The 21,065-nt window shown below is 40.9% G+C and overlaps 1 protein-coding gene across 1 annotated transcript in view; it reads right to left on the bottom strand.

Moving 5' to 3' along the window:
* Positions 1-1,040: 1,040 nt before the first annotated feature.
* col23a1a (collagen type XXIII alpha 1 chain a) overlaps positions 1,041-21,065 on the bottom strand; it is a 110,637-nt gene continuing 90,612 nt past the window's right edge. The window contains exons 8-33 of the mRNA XM_076103355.1: positions 19,841-19,867; positions 18,958-18,984; positions 14,403-14,477; positions 12,851-12,967; positions 10,563-10,589; positions 10,412-10,438; positions 10,201-10,254; positions 10,054-10,113; positions 9,877-9,921; positions 9,712-9,789; positions 9,494-9,517; positions 7,103-7,147; positions 6,858-6,902; positions 6,685-6,765; positions 6,546-6,599; positions 6,320-6,385; positions 6,191-6,217; positions 6,051-6,110; positions 5,898-5,969; positions 5,779-5,805; positions 5,598-5,651; positions 5,408-5,494; positions 5,129-5,227; positions 4,430-4,468; positions 4,235-4,243; positions 1,041-3,618 (exon numbers count right to left, since the gene is read on the bottom strand). Coding sequence (XP_075959470.1) covers positions 3,568-3,618; positions 4,235-4,243; positions 4,430-4,468; positions 5,129-5,227; positions 5,408-5,494; positions 5,598-5,651; positions 5,779-5,805; positions 5,898-5,969; positions 6,051-6,110; positions 6,191-6,217; positions 6,320-6,385; positions 6,546-6,599; positions 6,685-6,765; positions 6,858-6,902; positions 7,103-7,147; positions 9,494-9,517; positions 9,712-9,789; positions 9,877-9,921; positions 10,054-10,113; positions 10,201-10,254; positions 10,412-10,438; positions 10,563-10,589; positions 12,851-12,967; positions 14,403-14,477; positions 18,958-18,984; positions 19,841-19,867 — 1,377 coding nt within the window. The 3' untranslated portion in view covers positions 1,041-3,567. The remainder of the gene's footprint in view (positions 3,619-4,234; positions 4,244-4,429; positions 4,469-5,128; positions 5,228-5,407; positions 5,495-5,597; positions 5,652-5,778; positions 5,806-5,897; positions 5,970-6,050; positions 6,111-6,190; positions 6,218-6,319; positions 6,386-6,545; positions 6,600-6,684; positions 6,766-6,857; positions 6,903-7,102; positions 7,148-9,493; positions 9,518-9,711; positions 9,790-9,876; positions 9,922-10,053; positions 10,114-10,200; positions 10,255-10,411; positions 10,439-10,562; positions 10,590-12,850; positions 12,968-14,402; positions 14,478-18,957; positions 18,985-19,840; positions 19,868-21,065) is intronic.

The following is a 21,065-nucleotide window of genomic DNA, read 5'->3' as shown; positions in this document are numbered from 1 at the left end:
ACAAGCTCATTCAACTAACAATGGAGGGCATGTGGGAATGATTTGTGATTGTATTTGTTTGATGAAATTTGTAAATATGGCTTATTGGGTAACACACCAATATCTGCCCTTACAGGCATATTTGAGCCAGAAGATACTTTCTGCAAGTGTTGTAAGAGTTTGAACTAAATAACTAACAAGGTACTTTCATTAGCTTTTGATTTGGAGCTTTCCGCCGGGCCTCAGAGACCAACAGCAACATCAAGGTGGAAGGGATTGATCAACACATTCAGCAGAATGCATTCATGGAAACATTATCTGCATTATTTCTGAGGTGGATAACCATTTAATGTGATACAGACAAACATGTTCCCCTCAGGATGAAATATAATAACTTTGGTGATCCCTGACTTTTCCTATAGCGTCTTTATCAGGTCAAAATTATAATTTCTACGATGCTTTGGTTTGTGATTGGCCTACCTGCAAAACCAAGAACAGCTCCATCTATTAGCTTCAGCCTTACCTTGTGTTTTGTGCTGATTAAACATCAGCATAGTATCATTGTCAATGTGAGTGTGTTCGCTTGGTGATGTCAGCATTTAGCTCAATGCACTTCTGTCCCTGAACACAGCCTCACATACAGTAGCTGCTATGGCTGGAGACTGTGTCACATATTTTAAGAGATTGTTAAACTTTAGAAATGTAGGAAAGATTTCCACTGTTAATCTTTTAACTGTTGCTTTCAGTCTTGCAAGAGTCTGAGGCTGTGAGGAAAGCTGCTGTCTCTTCTAACGTATTGCATGAACTAGAGCTCACAGGGCAGCCTTCCCTCACGGTGTGCTGGCCTTTGTGTAAATATGTATTACATGCATGTCTTTAAATTACACCATATGTTCTGGTATTGTTCTTTTTATATTATGTCTCTATTGTGTTACTTTGTGTATTTTGCACAGCCTCTTTGTTTTTTCTCTCATTGCATTGTGTTTACATGCAGTATGAGGTAGGGATGGCAGAACATCTTAATATTATATTAATGTTAAATGAATGAAACTGAATATTTTTACATGATTATGATTTAATGGACAAAAACAACATACAACTGGAGAGTTTACTTCAGTCTACATGTTTAGTTGACCAAATTTCACGTTGTACGTTTTTATACAAGTAATTACAAAAATAGCTTAATTCCTTTTCAACCAAATACACAACCAAAAGTCATTCTCACAAAAAAATCAAACTAATACTGTGATACTGAGTATGACTAAAACACAACTGTATTCAGACACTGTGCCATTTACTGACTCCATCACACCTTAATGAAACTGAAATTGATAGAATCTGCAAAAGAAATAAACACATATGTTATACATTAAGTGGCAGATAACCATCAACTTCCAGTGAAATTATGCTAAGAACTGTGTTTACAGTTAAAACCATTCTGCTTATAACTTCTCAGTCAACAAACATTTTTATGATTCTCAAATAAAGTTTGTATGCCAGCTATTCTATTGTATCTTAATGAAATGCAACTCATTGACAGGTTTTTATTTTTTTTATAGAAAAAGTCTCTAAAATACCTTTAACTTAATAAATGAGTGGTGCAGTATAGGTGTAATATTCGATGTAGTCTACGGATCTCTCCTACTAAAGGGAAAACATTTAGTGGGACTGTTCATCATATTTATCCCACTGATATGGACATAAATTGAGAGGTGTCAGTAATTCAACTTTACACTGACATGTGGCTGATATCATTGAGACATAATGTGAGCCTGCTAGTGGATATGTTTACTTACAAATTGACAAAGAGGAAGTCAACATTTCCAATGTCCTGTGTGCTTTCTGGATTCAGTAGGAACTATGAACAAACACTGCTATCCTTCTGCTACAAGTACTTAATTGGAATATCTATTTGTGTTCCTCTCATTAATTTGAAGATCTTGTGTACAATCATACTAGAAAAAAAACAACTGTTTGTGGTTGTGGGCCAGAATTGGAATTAGCAATGTTTAGCAACCTGTATGTTGAACGAAGCTCATCCACCAATAAAACATTCTGATTCGCCCGTTCATATCCAGACGAACAATGAACATGTTGTAAATGATTGATCGTCACGCCTAGCGCTCGACCAGAATATACATTTCTGAATGCCATTCATATCGTATCAAAAAGTTAAACTAATATCTACGTAGACTAAGAAACGTAACCAGAATTCTCCATTCATATGTATGTATTTCTGCCCATGTCCACAGGACCAAATAATGATTCCATGTAATCTCTGTCCTGTATACATGTAGCTAAATATTTGATAATAGTCAGTAAACCCAAGTTTTCTTTATATTCAACATTCCTTTAAACAATGATACGTGTGTTACGGTGGACATGTGTGTGGTTTTGCAAATGGATATGCAGAGTATAGCTTTAAAACGGGTACATTAAAGTATATAAGCAAGCACCAATGAAATATTCCATCTGAGAAAAATGTATTTGAAAGACCAAAACACACCAGTAAAAGTCATCCGATAGTAAAGAATTGAAACTTTTTTGTGATAATTGAAAAAAAGCACACACTCAAAATGCAAAATAACTGACAGTTATAAACCATTGTCGTCTACTGCTGAAAAAGAGACCTTGAAAACAATGGTTGTGTATACATTTGATTTAAATTTCATACTTTAGTCTGTTAGTCCTTAAATCCAAATAATTATATCGATTCAAAAATATCAAACAAACAACACACATTTAAGTCAGCAGCAAGAACTTACACTTTCCAGAGCAAACTGGCAACAGTAAATCAAACATGTCTTCATCGGTGATTAAAGGATAATGATCACGGTTAAAAATGCAGCAAAATTACAGAGAAAAATGATTTGACTGGCAATTATTTGTCAAGGCAAGAAAAACACTGGTTTATTACCAATAATGTAAATAGTTCCTTCAAATCTGGCCTTGAAGTTTCACCATCTATATATTCCACAAACATGGCAATGCACAGGAATGCAAAATGTAACTGGACAAAAGCTGGTAAGAATATAACAAAAGAAAACAGGTCACCACTGTCACAAGTGCAAGTCTTAAAAAGGTAGACTCGCCGACTTGTCTGAGTGGCTTGTTCAAATGGAAATACTGTTAAAGACTGCTTATCGCAAATGAAAATGAATCTACTTTAGTTTGAGCTTTCAGTGAGGAAGTCATAAATCTGTCAGGATGCTAAACAACACTGTGCTTTGTTATGATCATGAATTATAGTGAAAACCTTTACAAAAGAGCCATACAAGAGATCACCACAACTTGTCCAAAGTATCTGTGCAGTATATCCTTCCTTATGTGCCAGTGACGTCAGTGACTCCCAAACAACTTCGACTGGTTATGAAGCTATTGTGCAACATCATCAGCCGCAGGTGTGTCTTTGTTTCTCAGGTGAGTGTGGGAATGCAGGGTTCTCTGTCGCCCCCCCCCCCCCCCCTCCCAAGAGTTCATTATGTCACTGAGGCATTACATGGCTCACTCTGCTTCATAAAAGGCCAATCTGCCCCTCGTGCTCTCTGCCTGTTTAAGTGTCCTTTCTCCACCAGGCGCCACGCCCATTCAGGGCTGAGAGAGACGCTTGCGTTTGAGCTTCTGTCTCGCCATTGCCTCCTTTCAGAAAACAGAGAGAGAAGAGGAGAGTTCTGACCCACATTCCTCCAGCGGCCACTCCCAAAGAGATCTGTCCATCCAGCCAAGCATCCGTGAGACTGGGTGAGTGCACACACCATTATGTCCATACAGCGGTCATGATTACAATCAGGCAGCAACTCAGGCTTTGTTAGTGAGGCCGCTAGACTGTCAAGGCACTCCAACACTGTCATCTGGACTGTCCTTCAAAGTAAGAGTGCAACTGCCAGTTCAGTTTCTTCTCTTCAAAACCACAGCTGCATTCTCAACAACACTGGATCTCTAAAGTTTAAAAAAGTTTTTGTAATACTGTAGACTCAAAAAATGTCCTCGTTAAAAAGAATCTCAATATATTATATAAAATGTTTTATGAAAAAAGGAAAAAAAAGGGAGTGGGTTGTTGGTGTAGTATTCAACTGCAATATATACCATATCAATATGTACAGATTCCATGCTGCTGGTTAGTCATCACTGCAAAAGAAGAATAGTAGGGATTAATTATTAATGGCATATCAAATCAAAATCCAAACATAAATAACTATTGATCTTAAATACTCATGCTTTATGATTACAAGCTCACACACTGTAATATACTTACAAAATGCCCCTGTATCAAATCAGATTCAAGCAATTAATTTAATGCTGACACTTTATGAGTATTAATATATGTGTTGGTTGCACATCGTGTTAGCTTTTTACTACTCCCTGACTGTGCCATCTGCTGTCTCATAATGTAATGCCACTCCTTTAATTAGTTAACAACACGTTTTGAAAATAACCTCTTAACACTGACCTTGTGCCAGCAGCCTGGTATGGGCAGCCCATCCTGTCCCTGCAGACAAAGAACAGCAGTGGAATGTTTACAAGGCGGAAAATGTCATGTGATGTGTCCTTAAACACACCTTACAGTCATGCAACAACTGTGAGAATGTCCAAGGTGCTCTATCAGCAAACTGATGTTGTAAAATAAAGCAAAGGTGGAGGCTGAGCTCTAAAAAATACAAAATTCAGCCAAATGAGAATAATAAAAAACGGAAGACTTAATTAAGTTAATTCACATTTGTTTCTATCCTCTTTTATTTAAAGGCATAGTTGACATTTTGGGGAGCAATTTGGGAATTATTTGTATTTGCTTTCCGGCAGAGATTTAGATTAAGATTGATACCACTCTCATATCTTTATCTATCTAGATGTTAAATATCAGGCTACTACTTGTAGCTGTTAGCTTAGCATAAAGACTGGTACCAAGGGGCAACAGCTAGCCTGGCTCTTAAAGGGACAGTGTGTAGGATTTTGTGGCATATACTGTAGCTGTGTGGTTGCAGATTGCAACCAACTGAATACCCCTCCAATACTGAACTAGAGATAATGAAGTATGAGTTGGTGACTAACAGAACATGCATAACAGAGTTTGAGAGATTGAATAGAAAATAGCAAGATGCAAAAATAGTTATGCAAGAGGAGGAGGAGGAAGGAGATAGGGATACTGTACCACAGGACAGGGGGCCTCAGGGCCGGAAGGAGGAAGAGGAGGAGATGGAGGAGAAGAAAGCCCTTCCTCCTTAGACACATCTTTACTCTCATCGCAACCCTGTCAGCAAGAGCCAGTTACACATTCACAGCATTGAGGAGGAAACTCAGAGAAACACAGAGGAAATGACAGAAACAGTGTTGAGAGAAGAGAGCAGGGAAGTACTGTATAAGGTGAGAGGAAAGTTCTAATGTGCAGTATTACAGTGTGTGTGTGTGTGTGTGTGTGGATGTGACATACCACAGGACAGGGCTGGTCCAGGCCTGGAGGACCCTGCTCTCCCTTCTGGCCCTTTAGACCCCTTTTTCCCACTGATCCTCGGTCACCCTGAACGTGAGGAGGAAGGGGGGAAAACATTGAGGATAAAATATTGAATTGGTAGTATTTTAATAAAAATAATGAAATATATCTTTTTGCGTTCTGAACTAACCTTGTCTCCTCTTTCCCCTCGTTCACCTTTCCCTCCCATCAGACCCGGGAAACCCTGGAGATAATATGGGAAGCACATACGGGTCAGACGGCAAGTTATCACTGGACACAGATTCAAGTTAAATTCAATTGAAAATGATCAAATTGAAAATGTCAAGATCGATTCCTAGCGAGACACTCACGTCTAGTCCAGGCTCCCCTGATCTGCCCTGCAAACACACATTCACAGATATAAATCATAATGAATGGTTTATTGAAGACAATTTAGTTTAGACATTAAGGGAGGTGATCAGGTGCTTACTTTTTCTCCCTTCGCACCTGGAAGACCCACTAACCCTGCAGACCCAGTTGTGCCCTGGGGACCGTCTAATCCCTGAAGTTAAAAAGTACATTATCATCACTGTGTCATGTCTAGGTTTAGCATGTTTTATTATGATAAAAATGGGTTGCTTACTCTGAGTCCAGGAGCACCATATTCCCCTTTCTCTCCCTTTATCCCGAATCCAGGCTCACCCTGCATTAGAAGGACAGGAACACTGAGCACCCAACAACATGTCAAAGCCTTTACCACATACTATGATCTTGCAGTCTTACCTTCGGACCAGGCATACCATGCAGCCCCTGAAAAACACGTGTGAGTGAGTGCGACAGCTACAGATGCAAACAACAAACTTGACTTGAACATTTTCTACCTGGATTTGGAAAGAGATTATAAGTACCCACCATAGATCCAGGGGACCCGGGAACCCCTGGTGGGCCAGGTGGGCCTGGTTGCGAAATCATCTGAACCTGAAGAAACCATCACAATTAGAAAAGTCAGAGATTTACAAAATGGTAACAAATGGGCTAAAACACACCCAATTACTGGTAAAGTCCTTTAAGCCGTTGTCTGCACTGATCTGATACACACACATGAGGGAATGTTGTATTGCATGTGTGCTTCACTAACCAGGTTGTCTTCTATTCTGCAGTCGCCTTTCTCTCCTTTGTATCCGTCCACACCCTGACCCACAAAAAGCAAGATGAACTCCCAGCTGTTTATGTACTTTCCACTGTTTGTGTGTCAGAGAAACATGTTTACTACTTACAGCGGGCCCAGAGAGTCCCATCTCTCCCTTCTCTCCAATCTCGCCAGCTGGTCCTGTCTCACCTATGTCACCTCTAGGTCCCTGAAGACAAAGCATTGTGAGTCAGTTCAACAATAAACACAAACAATGGTAGAAGACATTCAGTCCGCCAGTGTGTAATTTTGCAACCATACCTTCTCCCCATCGACTCCCTCTGGCCCAGGCAAACCAAGCTCACCCTGGAAGATGACAAACAGAGAAAAGATTCATTTGATGAATATGACTTTAACACAAACTCAGGTTTAACACACAATCTAATTAGATTTATCACATAGCCCCATTATTAGCTGGTGGGAGTGCACTGGTAGGATTACAGAGATCCTAAAGCTTGGGCGGTATCTATTATATATAATATATAATTTCATGATTAAGTCCTTACCTTTTCCCCTGAAGAGCCTGGGGGTCCAGGTGGTCCAGGTGGACCCTGCAGAAAGAAAGAAATTGAGCAAAAGATATATATGCCCAGATAATATTTATGACGTGTCTAATCTAGAATGAATTAAAGTTGATCCATCCTGCGCCTGCAATAATGTTTTGGCCACTTGGGGGCAGTGGAAACAAGCTGTAAATAACAACATCACCACCCTTTAAGTTGATATAGTGAACTTTAAGTTGATATAGTGAACTTGTTAGCAAACTGTTGCTTATTTGCACATCCAGCAGATATGGAGCAACATTAGCATCCCTTTGGAGTCATGTTTGAGTCCACCTGATAAATGGATGCTCAATAAGTCTCTTGTTAATCAATGTGCGATATCAACATTGAGCATTGAACATAAACTTTTATTATGACACTACATCAAAATTTGAATCCCTAATGCATCTGTAATTTTATTCCATCCATATAGGAAGGTGCATAGCATCATTCCCAAAAAATGATATTGTAATTATCCATGAGAGCCCTATACAAGGCTGCTATCACTATGAAAACATCCACATCCAAGTTGAAATCATCAACTCTACCGACCTCCTACCAATCTTGTCCGTCAGCAATAAACTTAACAAATTCTGTACGGAAGGCATAAAGTCTTAGTCTTTGGGGAATGTGGGTGAGAAAATAATTAGTCAAACTACCTTAAATATCAGACCATTTCCAAAAAACTCTCTTGCACCCTTTTGCTAGTGTGCTGTTGGAGCAGTGGTGGAAAAACTCCCCCATAAGGCTTGAACATGAACAAAACAACAAGGCTGATTGATTACTCAACGCAAGCCTGACAGTAAACACATCTTTCACTCTGTTCGCTGATCACAACCACCTTGAAGCAATTTCATTTGACAAAGATTGTGCTGAATGGGGTTTGCGGTACCCAACAATAGCCTGGCATCATGTTCAATTCTGTTGATTGTTTTGATGTGAGATGAGACCGTTGCACAAAAAGAGGAGAATCAAAACAGTCCTGTGACCTTATGTAACACTATGGATGAAGAATAGCATATCCATCCCATGTTTTCTTCTACGCTAGTAAATGAGTGACAGTCCCTGAAATCACGCTCCTTAATCTCTACATGCTCAATACTACACGTATTACTTCTCCCTCTGAAGTCCTCCGACATCTTGAAGTCATAAAAAACGAACCCATGTTGCCTCCCGGATGTGCAGATGCGGACTCTCTTCCTTTTTCCAATTTCTAAATTTCTGTTTATCATCTATTTCACCATGGAAACCAATAGATGTTTGCAAACAACTATTTGATCCGAGATATTCCATCAATTGAAAGTGAAGGCTTTTCATGCAAATAATTACACAAAAAGCTGTAAAATGGATGAAAGTAACAGGCAACCAATTTCAGCATGGTTCTTCACCAAATTCATCATCACATAAAATGTCACCACGGATGAAACCAATATGGCTTCTCACACAAACAAGTGAATGGATCATAACACGAGCTGGGTGGCCAATGAGCACTCCCCGCTTGATGAATACAACTCTAGCTGAGACCTTGCGTGTGATTTGATGCCAACTGACCCGCGTTGGCAAAAGGCTTCTGATAAGATCTCAGGTTCGTGTTTGCACAGACCCCTTTGTAACTGTCTCACGCTGCTGTCTACAGCTTTGCATGCAGGAGCACATTTCAGATCAGGTCCGAGGGGACCCGGCGCAGAGTGGTATTTAATCAAATACACATTCCACTGCAGAGATAGCCATCTGTTATTAGCATGTAGCACGGTACATGGAATCAAAGGGTGGCGTGTAGGGGACTGATATGAAACTGAGACTGTGGCGACGATGAGGGGTTCCCCTCCTTTCCTTTCTAATGCATTCCCCTTGTGCATTCGGTTATGTGGAACACAAATGCATTTTAAAAAAACACCATGCTGCCCTATAGCGAGTTACAGCCACATATCTTGTGAGGCATGTTGGAAACATGAAAACACACTCAGAACAGGATAACAAAAAGCTGGTGATTTTTCTGCATGATTAAGCATGCTTCTTTAGGCTGCATGTTATCTGATAGAAGAGCACAGCTGTACCATATTTGCTGGGGCTGTGAGTTTTTATCCCAAATGAATACACAAGAGAGCCTGGTAGACCAAGGACATTCAGTAATGCTCTTTAGATCTATAGCCTCTAGAGTGAGATCCAATACATCTGAAGTATGTAGTTCTGGGTGGCGGGCATCTACAAAAAACATATAGATCCACTGGCTGAAGCAGGTGTGATAAGATGCAAATACACACGGGCTGTGTGCTTATGCAAGTCTGTGTGATCATTATAGGTGTTAGTTACTGATCACTCCACCAAAACCATGCAGAAATAATGGCAGATTACCGAAATACTGATGGTGTCGATGGCCTGTCAAGAAGAAAAGGGTGACGTGTTCAGTTTTGCGGTTTCGAAAAGAAAACAGTGCTTCTTACCACGCTATACCATTTCTGGGCTTGTTGAAGTTTTTCCCTGACGCCCAACTTGAGATTCAGAGATAAATGACTGATGGAATATATAATGCAACCATTTATCTGGTCTCATTGCGCTTTGATATCACTCACCTGGAAAGCGTCTAGAAGCTTCCCATTGAAGTCGATGATGTCTGAGGAGCCTGTTGCGCCTTTTTCACCGGGATAACCCTGAGGCAGAGACAGGTAAACATGAATGAGAGATACACAAACAACTGAAGATAATCACAATACAAGTGTTTCTGTTCATACACATACCATGGGTCCCTGTTGGCCTTGCTCTCCTATTTCCCCTTTGTCTCCCTGTTTGATCACACATATGGCATATTATGGTGGAGCTCTCTCAGACAATAGATATTTTAAATGTTTTAAATAGTGTAGTATTTAGTATTTATGTGTGTATTGTTTAAATGCAATTTCACATCGGTTTTCTACCTTCAATCCTGGGAGTCCATCCATGCCTCTCTCTCCTTTTCCTCCCGTACCGGACTCGCCCTGTTTTCACACACAGTAAACCTTCAACACAATGCATGAAAAACACAGATACATTAAAATACTTTCATGAGTGACGCTTATCTGTACCTTCGCTCCTGGAGAACCCTGTGGTCCCGGATAGCCGGACTCACCATCTTGTCCCTGTCAATTCATAAAAGTCCATAAATGTCAAAAGTGCAAACTTTTGGTCACATGACGCTTCTGCAGCAAAACAGCAGAATGTTACAAGACACTTGGGGAAAACAAGAAGTACGGAAATTGAGTTGACTCAAGGTGAGATATCTAGTAATGATCGTACCGGCTTCCCAGGCAATCCTTGTGTCCCCTGAAGCAGAAATATAATAGTTTACCATATTTATCCAGAGACAGACAAATGATCATCCCAGACTTATAATAGTTATCCATGAACAACAATCAGATAGCTCGAACTGGATTTGAACTGAACTCACCTCAACGCCATCATGACCTGGAAAACCCTGAGGACAGAGGAGAAACTTATTACTAGACTTCAGGTAAACATACATTAAAGAGTCAAACCACTTTAGCCACTAGATGTCAGTGTTTAACAAGGCATGACCAGTCCATGGACTTGATTACTTAGCCTACTGACAAGTGACAAATAAAAACAAGATATGAATGATTTCATATGCTATAGCCGTCGCAGTCTCAACCCAATTGAGCTCCTACGGGAGATTTCGGGTGTTTTAGACAGCGCTCTCCACCAGCATCATCAAAACACTTAATGAGAAAATAACAACTTTGATGTGTCACCAATCTGTTTTCAAAATGCCTTTTTTTTTCTCTTCAATTTGCAATAGATGACTACGGAGCCCTGGCCAGAACTCGGTGTGTGATGATGAGCGATAACCCAACACAAACATCGGATGGAGTATTCCGTGTCGGCATCTGTCTTTCGGTGGTTTGGTGGCTTATTTAGGTAAACAGACCTATCGTGGCTAGTTTGTGAGGGCCAGGTGGACGTGTGCTTGGAGCAGCTAAACATCTGCTATGAACTCATCCATGGCAGAGACCACTTCCTGGGATCTAGTGCAAGAGCCCTCCATCTTTCTCTCTCTCTCTCACACACCCTGCTATCAAGTTGATGTGTTTACTTGATCACTCACTGCACTGCTGTAAATGCATGCTATAAAATGGAGGTTATTAGCCTTCCACTCTGTCCTCATATTTTAAAATAATGTGCAGAAGCTACTCAGATGTGCCCCAGCTGGTTTTCTTCCTCCTGCTCTCTGCCAGCACATACAAACTGTCATCCTGATCCTCTCTACTGCTATGTGGTCCTCTTTTATTTCCATCCTCAGTTGCTCCAGCAGCTTTTTAACCTCCTTTCTCAGCCCTCTTACGTCCTGCTTGTCTTTTGATCTTTCCTACACAGCAGCGGGAAACAAATCACCGTTGCAAATCATTTTTTAGCACTTTTTTTTATCCTGAGCGCAGAAAAAGGATGGATGAAGACCAGTTCAGATGTCAGATGCGTTTCCACAAATGAACAAGCCTAAATTTGCTTTCAATTATTTCCTGAAGTTAGATATGTTATTTACGGACACATCCGCCACAGCAGTTTCAGGTGGCCACACATCAGACAGAAACTACCTGCAACTGGGTTCGAGCTGTCCTTCCTTTACTTTCCACTTTAAAGAAACAAACGGCGACGGTTCAAGGACGCCCACGCTGGCCGGCTCGCTCACTTTCTCCTGCTCAGCCCACTCAGACATCTGCCCACAACATGGAGCGGCTCTTTCGCCACTCTGTTTTGTTTTTGCTGTTTTGTTTTTGCTGTTTTAGTTTAGCAATGCCTTTTATCAACTTGAAGAATATATCAGAAATCAACTAGGTTACAGGACGGCCCCCTCTCTTCGACCCATCTGCTTTTAGTCATTTTCTGAGCTGTGCTGGCTTTCTCTTTTGTCGGTTCTGCGTAATCTCTCAACTCACCCACAGTGACATATTACTTCAGTCCTATTGCTGCCCTCTTTCAGTTGAGGGTAACACAAAATTCATTCCTTCACTTGATTAAACAACGATTACCTTCATGGCCTCTTTCTCTCTCTTCCATCCCACAACCACAGCTTTAAGCTGCCGCTGCATATGAACTAAACTCTGGGAAGCAGAAAGGTAATTTTGAGAAACATAAACTGCCTTAGGCGAGGAGCACAACTATTGTTTGGCGAGGCCTGCAAACTGCCCATGAACTCGCCGCAGTGCCATATCGGTTTCTGGGGTGCACAGCAACACAGTCGTGGTATAGGAGGGTGGGAGAATGGGGGGTGTGTTGGGGAACTTTGTGGCCACTGTCTTACACAAACCAGATGAGGCCAGGAGTAGAGTTGCTATTCTGGAAGCTTTTAGGTAAGCCACAGCTCACTGGCAAGAGAATTTGGGTTCATTGCAATTCACTGCAGAGACCCTTACCCCTTTAATACATGTGTATAAATGCACATTCACTCACAGCATACACACACATATTTGCAATCTGTCTCAACCTGGGGTTGAACCCTAACACGTCAACACAATTGGAGTAACGGCAGTCCCTGATGACTGAGGTGTTTTACATCACTGCATTCTTTGTGGTGTGACCTTAGTTAGAGGGTGAGCAAAAGGAGGAGAATGATGAAGGAGGACGAGAATAACAGCAACAAAGTGTGGGTGTGTATGGGTGCATTGTTTCATGTAGTGGGTATACATTTGTCTCTTGTGATGCATGAGGAGAAGCTCTCACCGGCTCGCCAGCAGGGCCACGTGGCCCGTCCTTGCCTGTGTTCCCAGGGGGGCCTCGGGGACCTGGTGGACCTGGAGGACCAGGAGGACCAGCGGGTCCAGCCTGGCCTTGGTCACCCTGATGAAAAAGAACAAGAAAAACACAGAAGAATAAGGGAAAGAAATACAAGAAAAAAAAGCATTATTTCTGAATAGCTGTTAGTCTTCAGCTTCACACATTCAGCTGATAGCGAGCAACATTCATTTGGAGCCATGTTCGTGTCCATCTAAGTCCAATATTCACCCTTCTTTTAGCTCTTTTTAGTTTCCACTAACTCCTGGGGGAAACCTGCTGTTTAGCTGCTCAATACTCCAGCAGATAGTTGCTGACTTTGTTTATCTGTCTTTGTGCTGGTTATACGGTGGGTTTAAAGGGGTTTTCATGAAAACAGCTGAAACAGGCGAAAACAAAGCTAGAATGGTGCAAGTCAATCAAAACAGTAAGCTTGTAGATCGGAAAATAACAAGACAATGAGCTAAAAGATGAGCTGAGGAGAGTTGAGGTTGATGATAAAAAGTATAATTGAACTTTTCCAGCATTAGCATGTAGCTTATTTTGCTAGTCATCCCATGTCATATAAATGATGGAGTCTTAAAAAGTGACACTTGGAGACTGGAGTTGGCCAATAGCAGCAGTCCTCATCTGGTGAGTCAGACTGATATTTAGTCACAAAGTGAAACACAACCATGCTGACAAATGCACTCTCACACACAGGAAATCATTAATTAAGGACAACGCCATCTGTTGAATGAGGTGTTTCTTTTCGGTTTATGCTTCAGAAAACAAAAATGCAAGCGTCACCTGACTTCTATCAAAGACCGTTTCATCACTGGATCTACATCTAGCTGGGGGCAAGTCTTGTTCTGATGACTTCCACCCTCGTGCTGAGGCCAAACAGAACCCATTAACGCCCTAGAAGTCCTGCTCACCACAGAAGGGGATGTGCTGTAGGCCCAGCGTTGTATCAATAGTCACATGGTGACACATTTCCTCTGCACTCTCTCATCTCTATATACCAGCATGTGGTGCATTAGCATTTGCTTTGTTGCGGCAAGCAACATGGTACAGCAAGCCCTTTCAAGAAAATTATATTACCAAGACCTTCAAATAGAAGACCAAATCCTTATTTTCTTGTACTGACAATTATCATGTCTCTATTAAGCTAAGGCTTGAACATAACTGTCCCCAACAAAGCTTTTCTATTCTTCTTGTAATGACAAGCACACATTTCTGGAGGCTCTCTGAAATGTGTGTGGCTCATCTTCCAAGATGTTTTGCTACATTTCTGGATGCTTTAGAACTTTTGTAAACAATTAAACATAATACGTCATATTAATACAACTAAACAAGCCAGCACATTGAGGAAAATTATGAAAAGAAACCACGAAATCAATGAAATGCAACATGACTGAGAAAGTACGAAAGAAGGGCGATGCATTGCGAATCCGAACATGCATAAAAAAGGTTAGTTAAAGTATTAAAAGTGCACACATGCACTAGCTGTGCAGTGTACCTTCAGAAAACGTCTCTGAAAACTATTGGACTGGTCTCCAGAGAGAAAGCCATGGTCATATCTGGGGAAGACCATCTGAGATGCATGAGGTGCGGCAGGGACAAGAAGTAGAAATACCGGAGAAAAAGGAAAGAGTGGAAAAAGAGATGGGGGGACATGGAGCATGTTGAAGGACAAAAGAGAGGGAGAAAAGAAAGGGATAAATGAGTAAAGAAACCAGGAACCAATAGTAATTAAGAGACTGCAGATGAGAGTCCAACCAAGAGGGAAATAACTGCTGGGGGGGGGGGAAACAGATGAGAGTTCAGCAGCCTCTGAAGCTGTAAGCCAAAAGAGAAAGCTCAAGGAGGGTGTTTTGCTCATTTGTCTGCAGCGATAGTGACAGATGAGCAGCCTGACAGAGAGCAGAGACGGCTGGGAGGACTGCGGGAGAGTTCGCTTGGAGGAACAAACCTTGACGGTGAGAATCTGATTACTGTGCAGACCTGCATATGAGCCGTAGTTAGGAGGACCCTGAAGAGAGGAAGTGACAAGGGGAAAGGTGAATAACTTCCTGTGGCATACCAATGGGGTTGGAAAGAGCATGACAAGATATACATTTGAGAATGAACAAAACTACATCATCTGCAAATAGTGAGACATATGTTCCATTAAAACTGAGAAATCAAAACTAAGACCCAGTAACTGTGTCCTTTGTCTGTTCAGAAACTGTACCCTGGGTTTCTTGTTCAAACATGTATTTAATTTTGTGTGTGCGTTTCATTTAATGCCTCCCCTCCGTCCCTTTGCGACCAAACCAAACAGAGGTGGCTTGGCTCTTTCCAGCCGACAGACAGTAACTGTGATGATTGCCTGTCAAGCTGAAAGGAGCAGAGTTTGTCTGCCGCCACAAAGTTCGGAGCACTGTGTTGCTTCTCTGGTTGAGTTCCCTCCAAAAACACATTGAATGAAGGATGGAGAGAAGATCTAAGAGAGGAGGGAGGAAGAACAGCAGGGGCATAGCAGGGAGAGAAAGACTGGAGATGCTAGTCCACTCATGAGGTTCCCGTTAACAGGCTGCGGTGAGCGCTGGATAGCTGAGGTTTTTCTGACACCGCAGACCCCTCCTCTTCCTCTCTTTGCCTACACACTCCTCTCTTCCCAATGTCACATTCACTCATTCCCACTGTTCCCACCATGGAGACCACATACTGCACACATATGCTCCTTAAACCTCTCATAAGAGAATAGGCTGTTTCACAGTGGGTTTATCCTTTACCTTGTTCTCATCAGACCGGCTGATACTAAGACAAACAGCCATTCAACCTCGGAGCCCCGTCTAACTATGGTCTTTTTGTAGCTGCTGCGGGAGAGGCAAGAGGAGGCTTTGGCTGTGGATGAAACTCCCATCGGGGCTCATCTTTCAACCAAGCCGCCAGACAAACTTAAACATGCATTCACAACATCCTACGTATGTTTGTGACAGTATGGAGCCTGGGAAAAATGGCTACCATCTTTTTGCCTTTCAATCCCAGTTGCTTTTGAGATCCACACATGACCTTTTTTGACATGTTTTGGTGGTTCTATGACATCTGATTGTGTTTTAACAGCCCTGTTGTCCCGAGTTGTAATCTGTTCTGGGACCAGATTCGGCCTGAGTACACTGAACATGATGGATTGACAGGAAGTCACAGGTTGACATAGATTCATGGCCACTTCCTGTTTTTCACATGTTTTCTCTCATCCTCTCGTAGAGTTCAGAGGTGAATCAGCGTACAATGTTGAGATCAGGGCAAAGTGATGACTGAGCTTATGTACTGATGATGATGGTACTCCCACTACACCACCTTTTATCTGCAGTGATTCATAGCTGGTAAGAAAATCATGTTTTAAACATTCAGAGTCCAAAAGCTTTTCATTTCCTAACCGATCTAGTCATATCTATAAAAATGGACCCCGATGCCAAACCTCATTCACAAATACAGTAGTTTTAGGAGCTGCAGGGTTTGTGTTGAACCAAGCCTGTGTCTCTAAGCGATACTCTGAGATTTTTCGGCTGCAGACTTATCCAACGACATCCAAGCTCCAGAAGCCTCGTCCAAATGCAATATTTACTATTTGGAAGAACTATGTAATGCTGAATGCCAAAAAGATTTAATTCTTGCACAAACCATCATTAACAAAATCTGAAGGGATAAGCTGGGAAACCAAATGGCGTACGCCTCGATAGGAATCAAGAATTCCTGTTATGTTTCTGAGCCGCATCATAAATACTGTTCCGCTGGGCAGCCCCGTCAAATTTACACTCGATTTGTGCTCTGCTAAAAAATTAAAGTCATTCAGTCTCATTCCAATACTCGTAACACACACTGTTATGGCATTATTGTCAGGCTCCAACTCTAAGAAGATTTATGAGCATACATCTATTTCTTATTATTATTCTGAAGCCCATTTAATGGTTATTTTCTAACGAAAGTTAGCAATAATAATGACAAGCAGCAAGTGGCTACAAAGGCCTTCTAAAGAGGTTTTTATGAACATTTTATTATGGCTCATATGGTTCTCATAATACAGGCCACTGCCAATATGGAAGTTACTGGCTAATTAGCGTTTTTTTGTTCAGAATAGATCGATTATACTGTATATTAGTTTTTAGTTTTATTTTTTACTCGGTATGGCTATGGCAGTTAAAATATTTATATAAAAAAAAATATATATATATATAAAAAAAAAAATATATATATATAAAAAAAAAAAATAATAAAAAAAAAAAAAAAAAAAAAAAAAAAAAATATATATATATATATATATATATATATATATATATATATATATATATATATATATATATATATATATTTTTTTTTTTTTTTTTTTTTTTTTTTTTTTTATTATTTTTTTATATATATATATATATATATATATATATATATATATATATATATATATATATATATATATATATATATATATATATATATATATATATATATATATATATATATTAGCTTCTGCTATCCATGTGACTTTAGGTGTATAAATATATATATTCTTTTCTTTTTCCCGATTCAGAAACTGCAACCACGGTTACTTTTGCCAGTTGTCAATCATATATATTAATTATCCAAATTGTTGCATTCAATTATCGATCAAGTGACTAATCATTTCTGTTCTACGTTATGTTTCTACAATTCATCATCCAAGGGAAAATGGAGAAACTTTGACAAAAAAATCTTTTGAATGGTTGGGTTTAATAAACCCCAAACAATGCATAAATGATCTCAGTAGCTACGTTTTTTTGCAGGTGAGGAAATGTGACCTTGACCTGATATTATATTCTAAAAATAATCAAACTACAAAAACATCATTCAGGATTCTTGACCTCTTCAAAGAGTCAAATCAAATTACCATGTAAAGCACAGGGGGCTTATTTTCAAACCACAGTGAATCAAACGGGAGATAATTACATATCTCATATAGCGGGTGGAATGATATCACATGAAAAGACAACACTGACAACACGGACCAGATGCAGAGCTAGGTTGCTCCGTAATACAAAGAAAACATAGTTTGGGTGAGACTAGATGGCAGCTTTGGCGCACCGCCCCAACCATTTGGTTTTGATGGTGACGTTTAAGTATTTCCATCGTTCTTTTCATATCATAATTTCTCATCTCTGGCTTTGGAAATGTGGGCAACTCAAACCTCATCACAGGAGCCGAACTGCGTTGTTGGTGCAGTTGCTGGGGAAGCAGCCCAGGGTGAAAATACTTTCTTTTGAGTTATTAAAAGTGGTCCAAGTGGTGAATGTTATGTGGGTAGAACACAATGTGACAAAACTTGTGATCAGATGTGTTTTCACATTTATCTGTTTGCACGTGCACAATGTCCCCCCCAGCGTGACAACAGGGAAATGATGAGTCGTTTTTCAGATGTTGTAAAAACTCTACAATTTCCAATTTGTGATGGTCTGTTACTCTGTCTGGTCTGGGTTTAAATCTCAGATGCGTTGGTGTAGGTTTTTTCCTGCAGTCCTAAGACACTGTCAGTTGCACATACACATGATAGATAGCTGCAGATGTTGCTTTTGGCTACAGCCAAGTAAAGTATCTGCATTGTTAGAGTGGTACCAATCTTTTCATTTGAATCTTAAAGTGTATTTCCCAAAATGCCAAACTTTTCCTTATAACTAGTGGCTTTTTGTCATTCAGACAAAGGCATTTTGTAAATGCTTGTTACAGCTTTAATTAGATATGGACTTCGTGTTAAACTTGTAGTTCTTTCAAAATAATATGTAAAGGGAAACAGTGTCTGATGACCTTAAAGGCAGTGAAAAAAACGAGATTGGCAGAGACAGAGAAAGACAAAAAGAGAAAGAAGACAAAAACTGTAAGGAAGATATAAATGGAAGCTCATCTTTAAACTGCAAAGATTTGCTGAGGAAGAAAGAACAATCAAAGGAAAGGCCTTTTCAGCCAGGTCAGCTGTAGAGAAAGAATAGCGTTTAAAATGCACATTAAACAGTCACAAACATCTCTTTTCACCTTCTCAGGCAAAGACAGAAAACATGACTTACCCTTGGTCCAACGTCTCCTTGATCACCCTGGGAGAAAAACAGGAAAATAACAATTGTCAGAAGCTATTAACAGTGTAAAAGCACACAGGACGAGGCATATAATGAAATACTGCTACTGTAGAGGGCTGTGACAGAAAGGCTTAAAAACTAATACTTAAATACGGGAAGGAAGAGACTCAAAAAAACCAGCTCAGGAAGTCAACATGCATAAATCATTTGATAGACCACAATCTGACGGGACGGGATGGAAGTCAAAGTAAGAGCGCACGTGCTGGGGGTTGTAGGTTCACTGATGAGGATTTGGAGTTCATGTTCTCATCACAGAGCTACTTGCATGATTACATGAAGGGAGCCAATTTTCCAAACCCCGCTCATCATCCGTCATTTGCAATCCCCGCTCATCAACCTGAATCCTGCTCTGACAGATGCTGTTTACTGCAGTTGTTCTTGCGGCTGCGTTTATCTGGACAATTTTCGCTCGAGTGCAAAAAACGTACACACGCTCACAAAGTGAGCCATCAGTGCGTACGCAAACGACCGCATGCGCATGCACGAGCCTCGTCTGCCAGCTCTTTCAGCTCTTACGGTCACTTACATGATCTCAGGCCGGGCAGAGGTTCACAGAGCGGGAAAACATCTGGCTATCATCGAGCCCTGCGGAAGGCCTGTAGACCTATTTTAGTGCCTTGACGTGAGAATGTGTGGAGACATACGAGCTCCTGCACAACTACATGTAATCTATGGCTCGTTTGATGGGCGTGCAGTGAAAGCGTGAACGTGGGAGGGCTGCAGAGAACACCTGTGAGGTTATGCGTAAGTGTGTGTGTACAGTAAAATCATTGACTTGTCTGGCAGGGCAGTCGAAGTCCATATTGAAGCATACCTTTTCTCCCTTGGGTCCGGCTAGTCCCTGTAGGAGGGAGGAGATAATCGGAGACAGTTGGTCAAGATAAATAATAAATCACACGAGCAACATGTACAGTGCAGTACATCTTAAACTGGCTGCTTGCAGGGAGCATTGAATCAAATGGTGAGGCGAGGCAGTAATGCAGCCGTGCCACTGAGACTTCTCAATCACAAGTCACTTCTGTCTGAACATATTTCACAATAAAAGCACCATATGACATGAGCTTGGAGCGAGCATGCTTTTGAAGGCTTCTCTTTGTGAGATAAAAACTGTTTTGCTGAGAGATAAAACCGAAAGGGGCAACATGTTCCTTTGTTCGGTCGTCCTCTCAGAGGGGAAGATACTTTAGACGTGGAATGCTGGAAACGCTAACTAAAAACACAGGGTCTAACACAACAGGCCCATGCATTCATGTATAGGCTAGACGCTGACACAAGGTGACACTGTGTGTTGGGCCTTTGACATTGTCTCATGAACATCAGGCCCACAGATTGGTTGGGCTGTGCCGTGCCCTGGTCTATCTGTCTGTCTGTCTGTCTGCCTGACTCAGTGGCACAAGGACCCCAAGCGTGGCGGCACCACATACTGGGAGAACGACTCTCTCTGATCTCACCTGCCGCCTCTCTAAAAGCGACTACTGTGAGCAGATCTTACATCTTACAGCCCAGACACTTTTCTCATAACTCTATTCTCTAAACTGTCTATTCTTTCCACTCATCCATTCCTGTATTTCACACACTCGTTCCCTCATTCTGCTTTTATTCAGTCTCCAAATCTGCCATGCAATCCGCTGCGATACCTCCCTCTCTGATTTGTTACCCCTTTTCTCTCATCTTCACTGTAGTACGGAGCTGAGAGGGGGTCTGGTGCAGAGGATGAGCTGCAGTGTGTTAATGTGACTGGCTACATGATAACAAGCAGCAGCTTATCTCCTTCTTAGGGAAAGAAGATATGGAGGAGCAGGAAGTAGGTGTAGTAGGTGTGTAATTATCATTGGGGGTTTTCAATTTTCAATATTGGCAAATATACAGTCAGTCAAACGTTGTTCAAATCAAGCTAACTTTATTTTAAATTCTAGTTGAGATCCCAATGTTTCTAAAGGGATCCAAAATGTTGAGCAACTAAATTTGGAAGTTGTCCTTTATTACAAATGTGTAGTTTTTGATGTCAGTTTTACCCTGGTTTTAATCTGTAATGCTTT

The sequence above is a fragment of the Anarhichas minor genome, unplaced genomic scaffold (assembly GCF_050575085.1).
Source record: "Anarhichas minor isolate MPS153535 unplaced genomic scaffold, ASM5057508v1 ptg000028l, whole genome shotgun sequence".
NCBI lineage: Eukaryota > Metazoa > Chordata > Actinopteri > Perciformes > Anarhichadidae > Anarhichas > Anarhichas minor.
The sequence above is the reverse complement of the archived record's forward strand: the minus strand, read 5'-3'. Positions and strand labels throughout refer to the sequence as shown.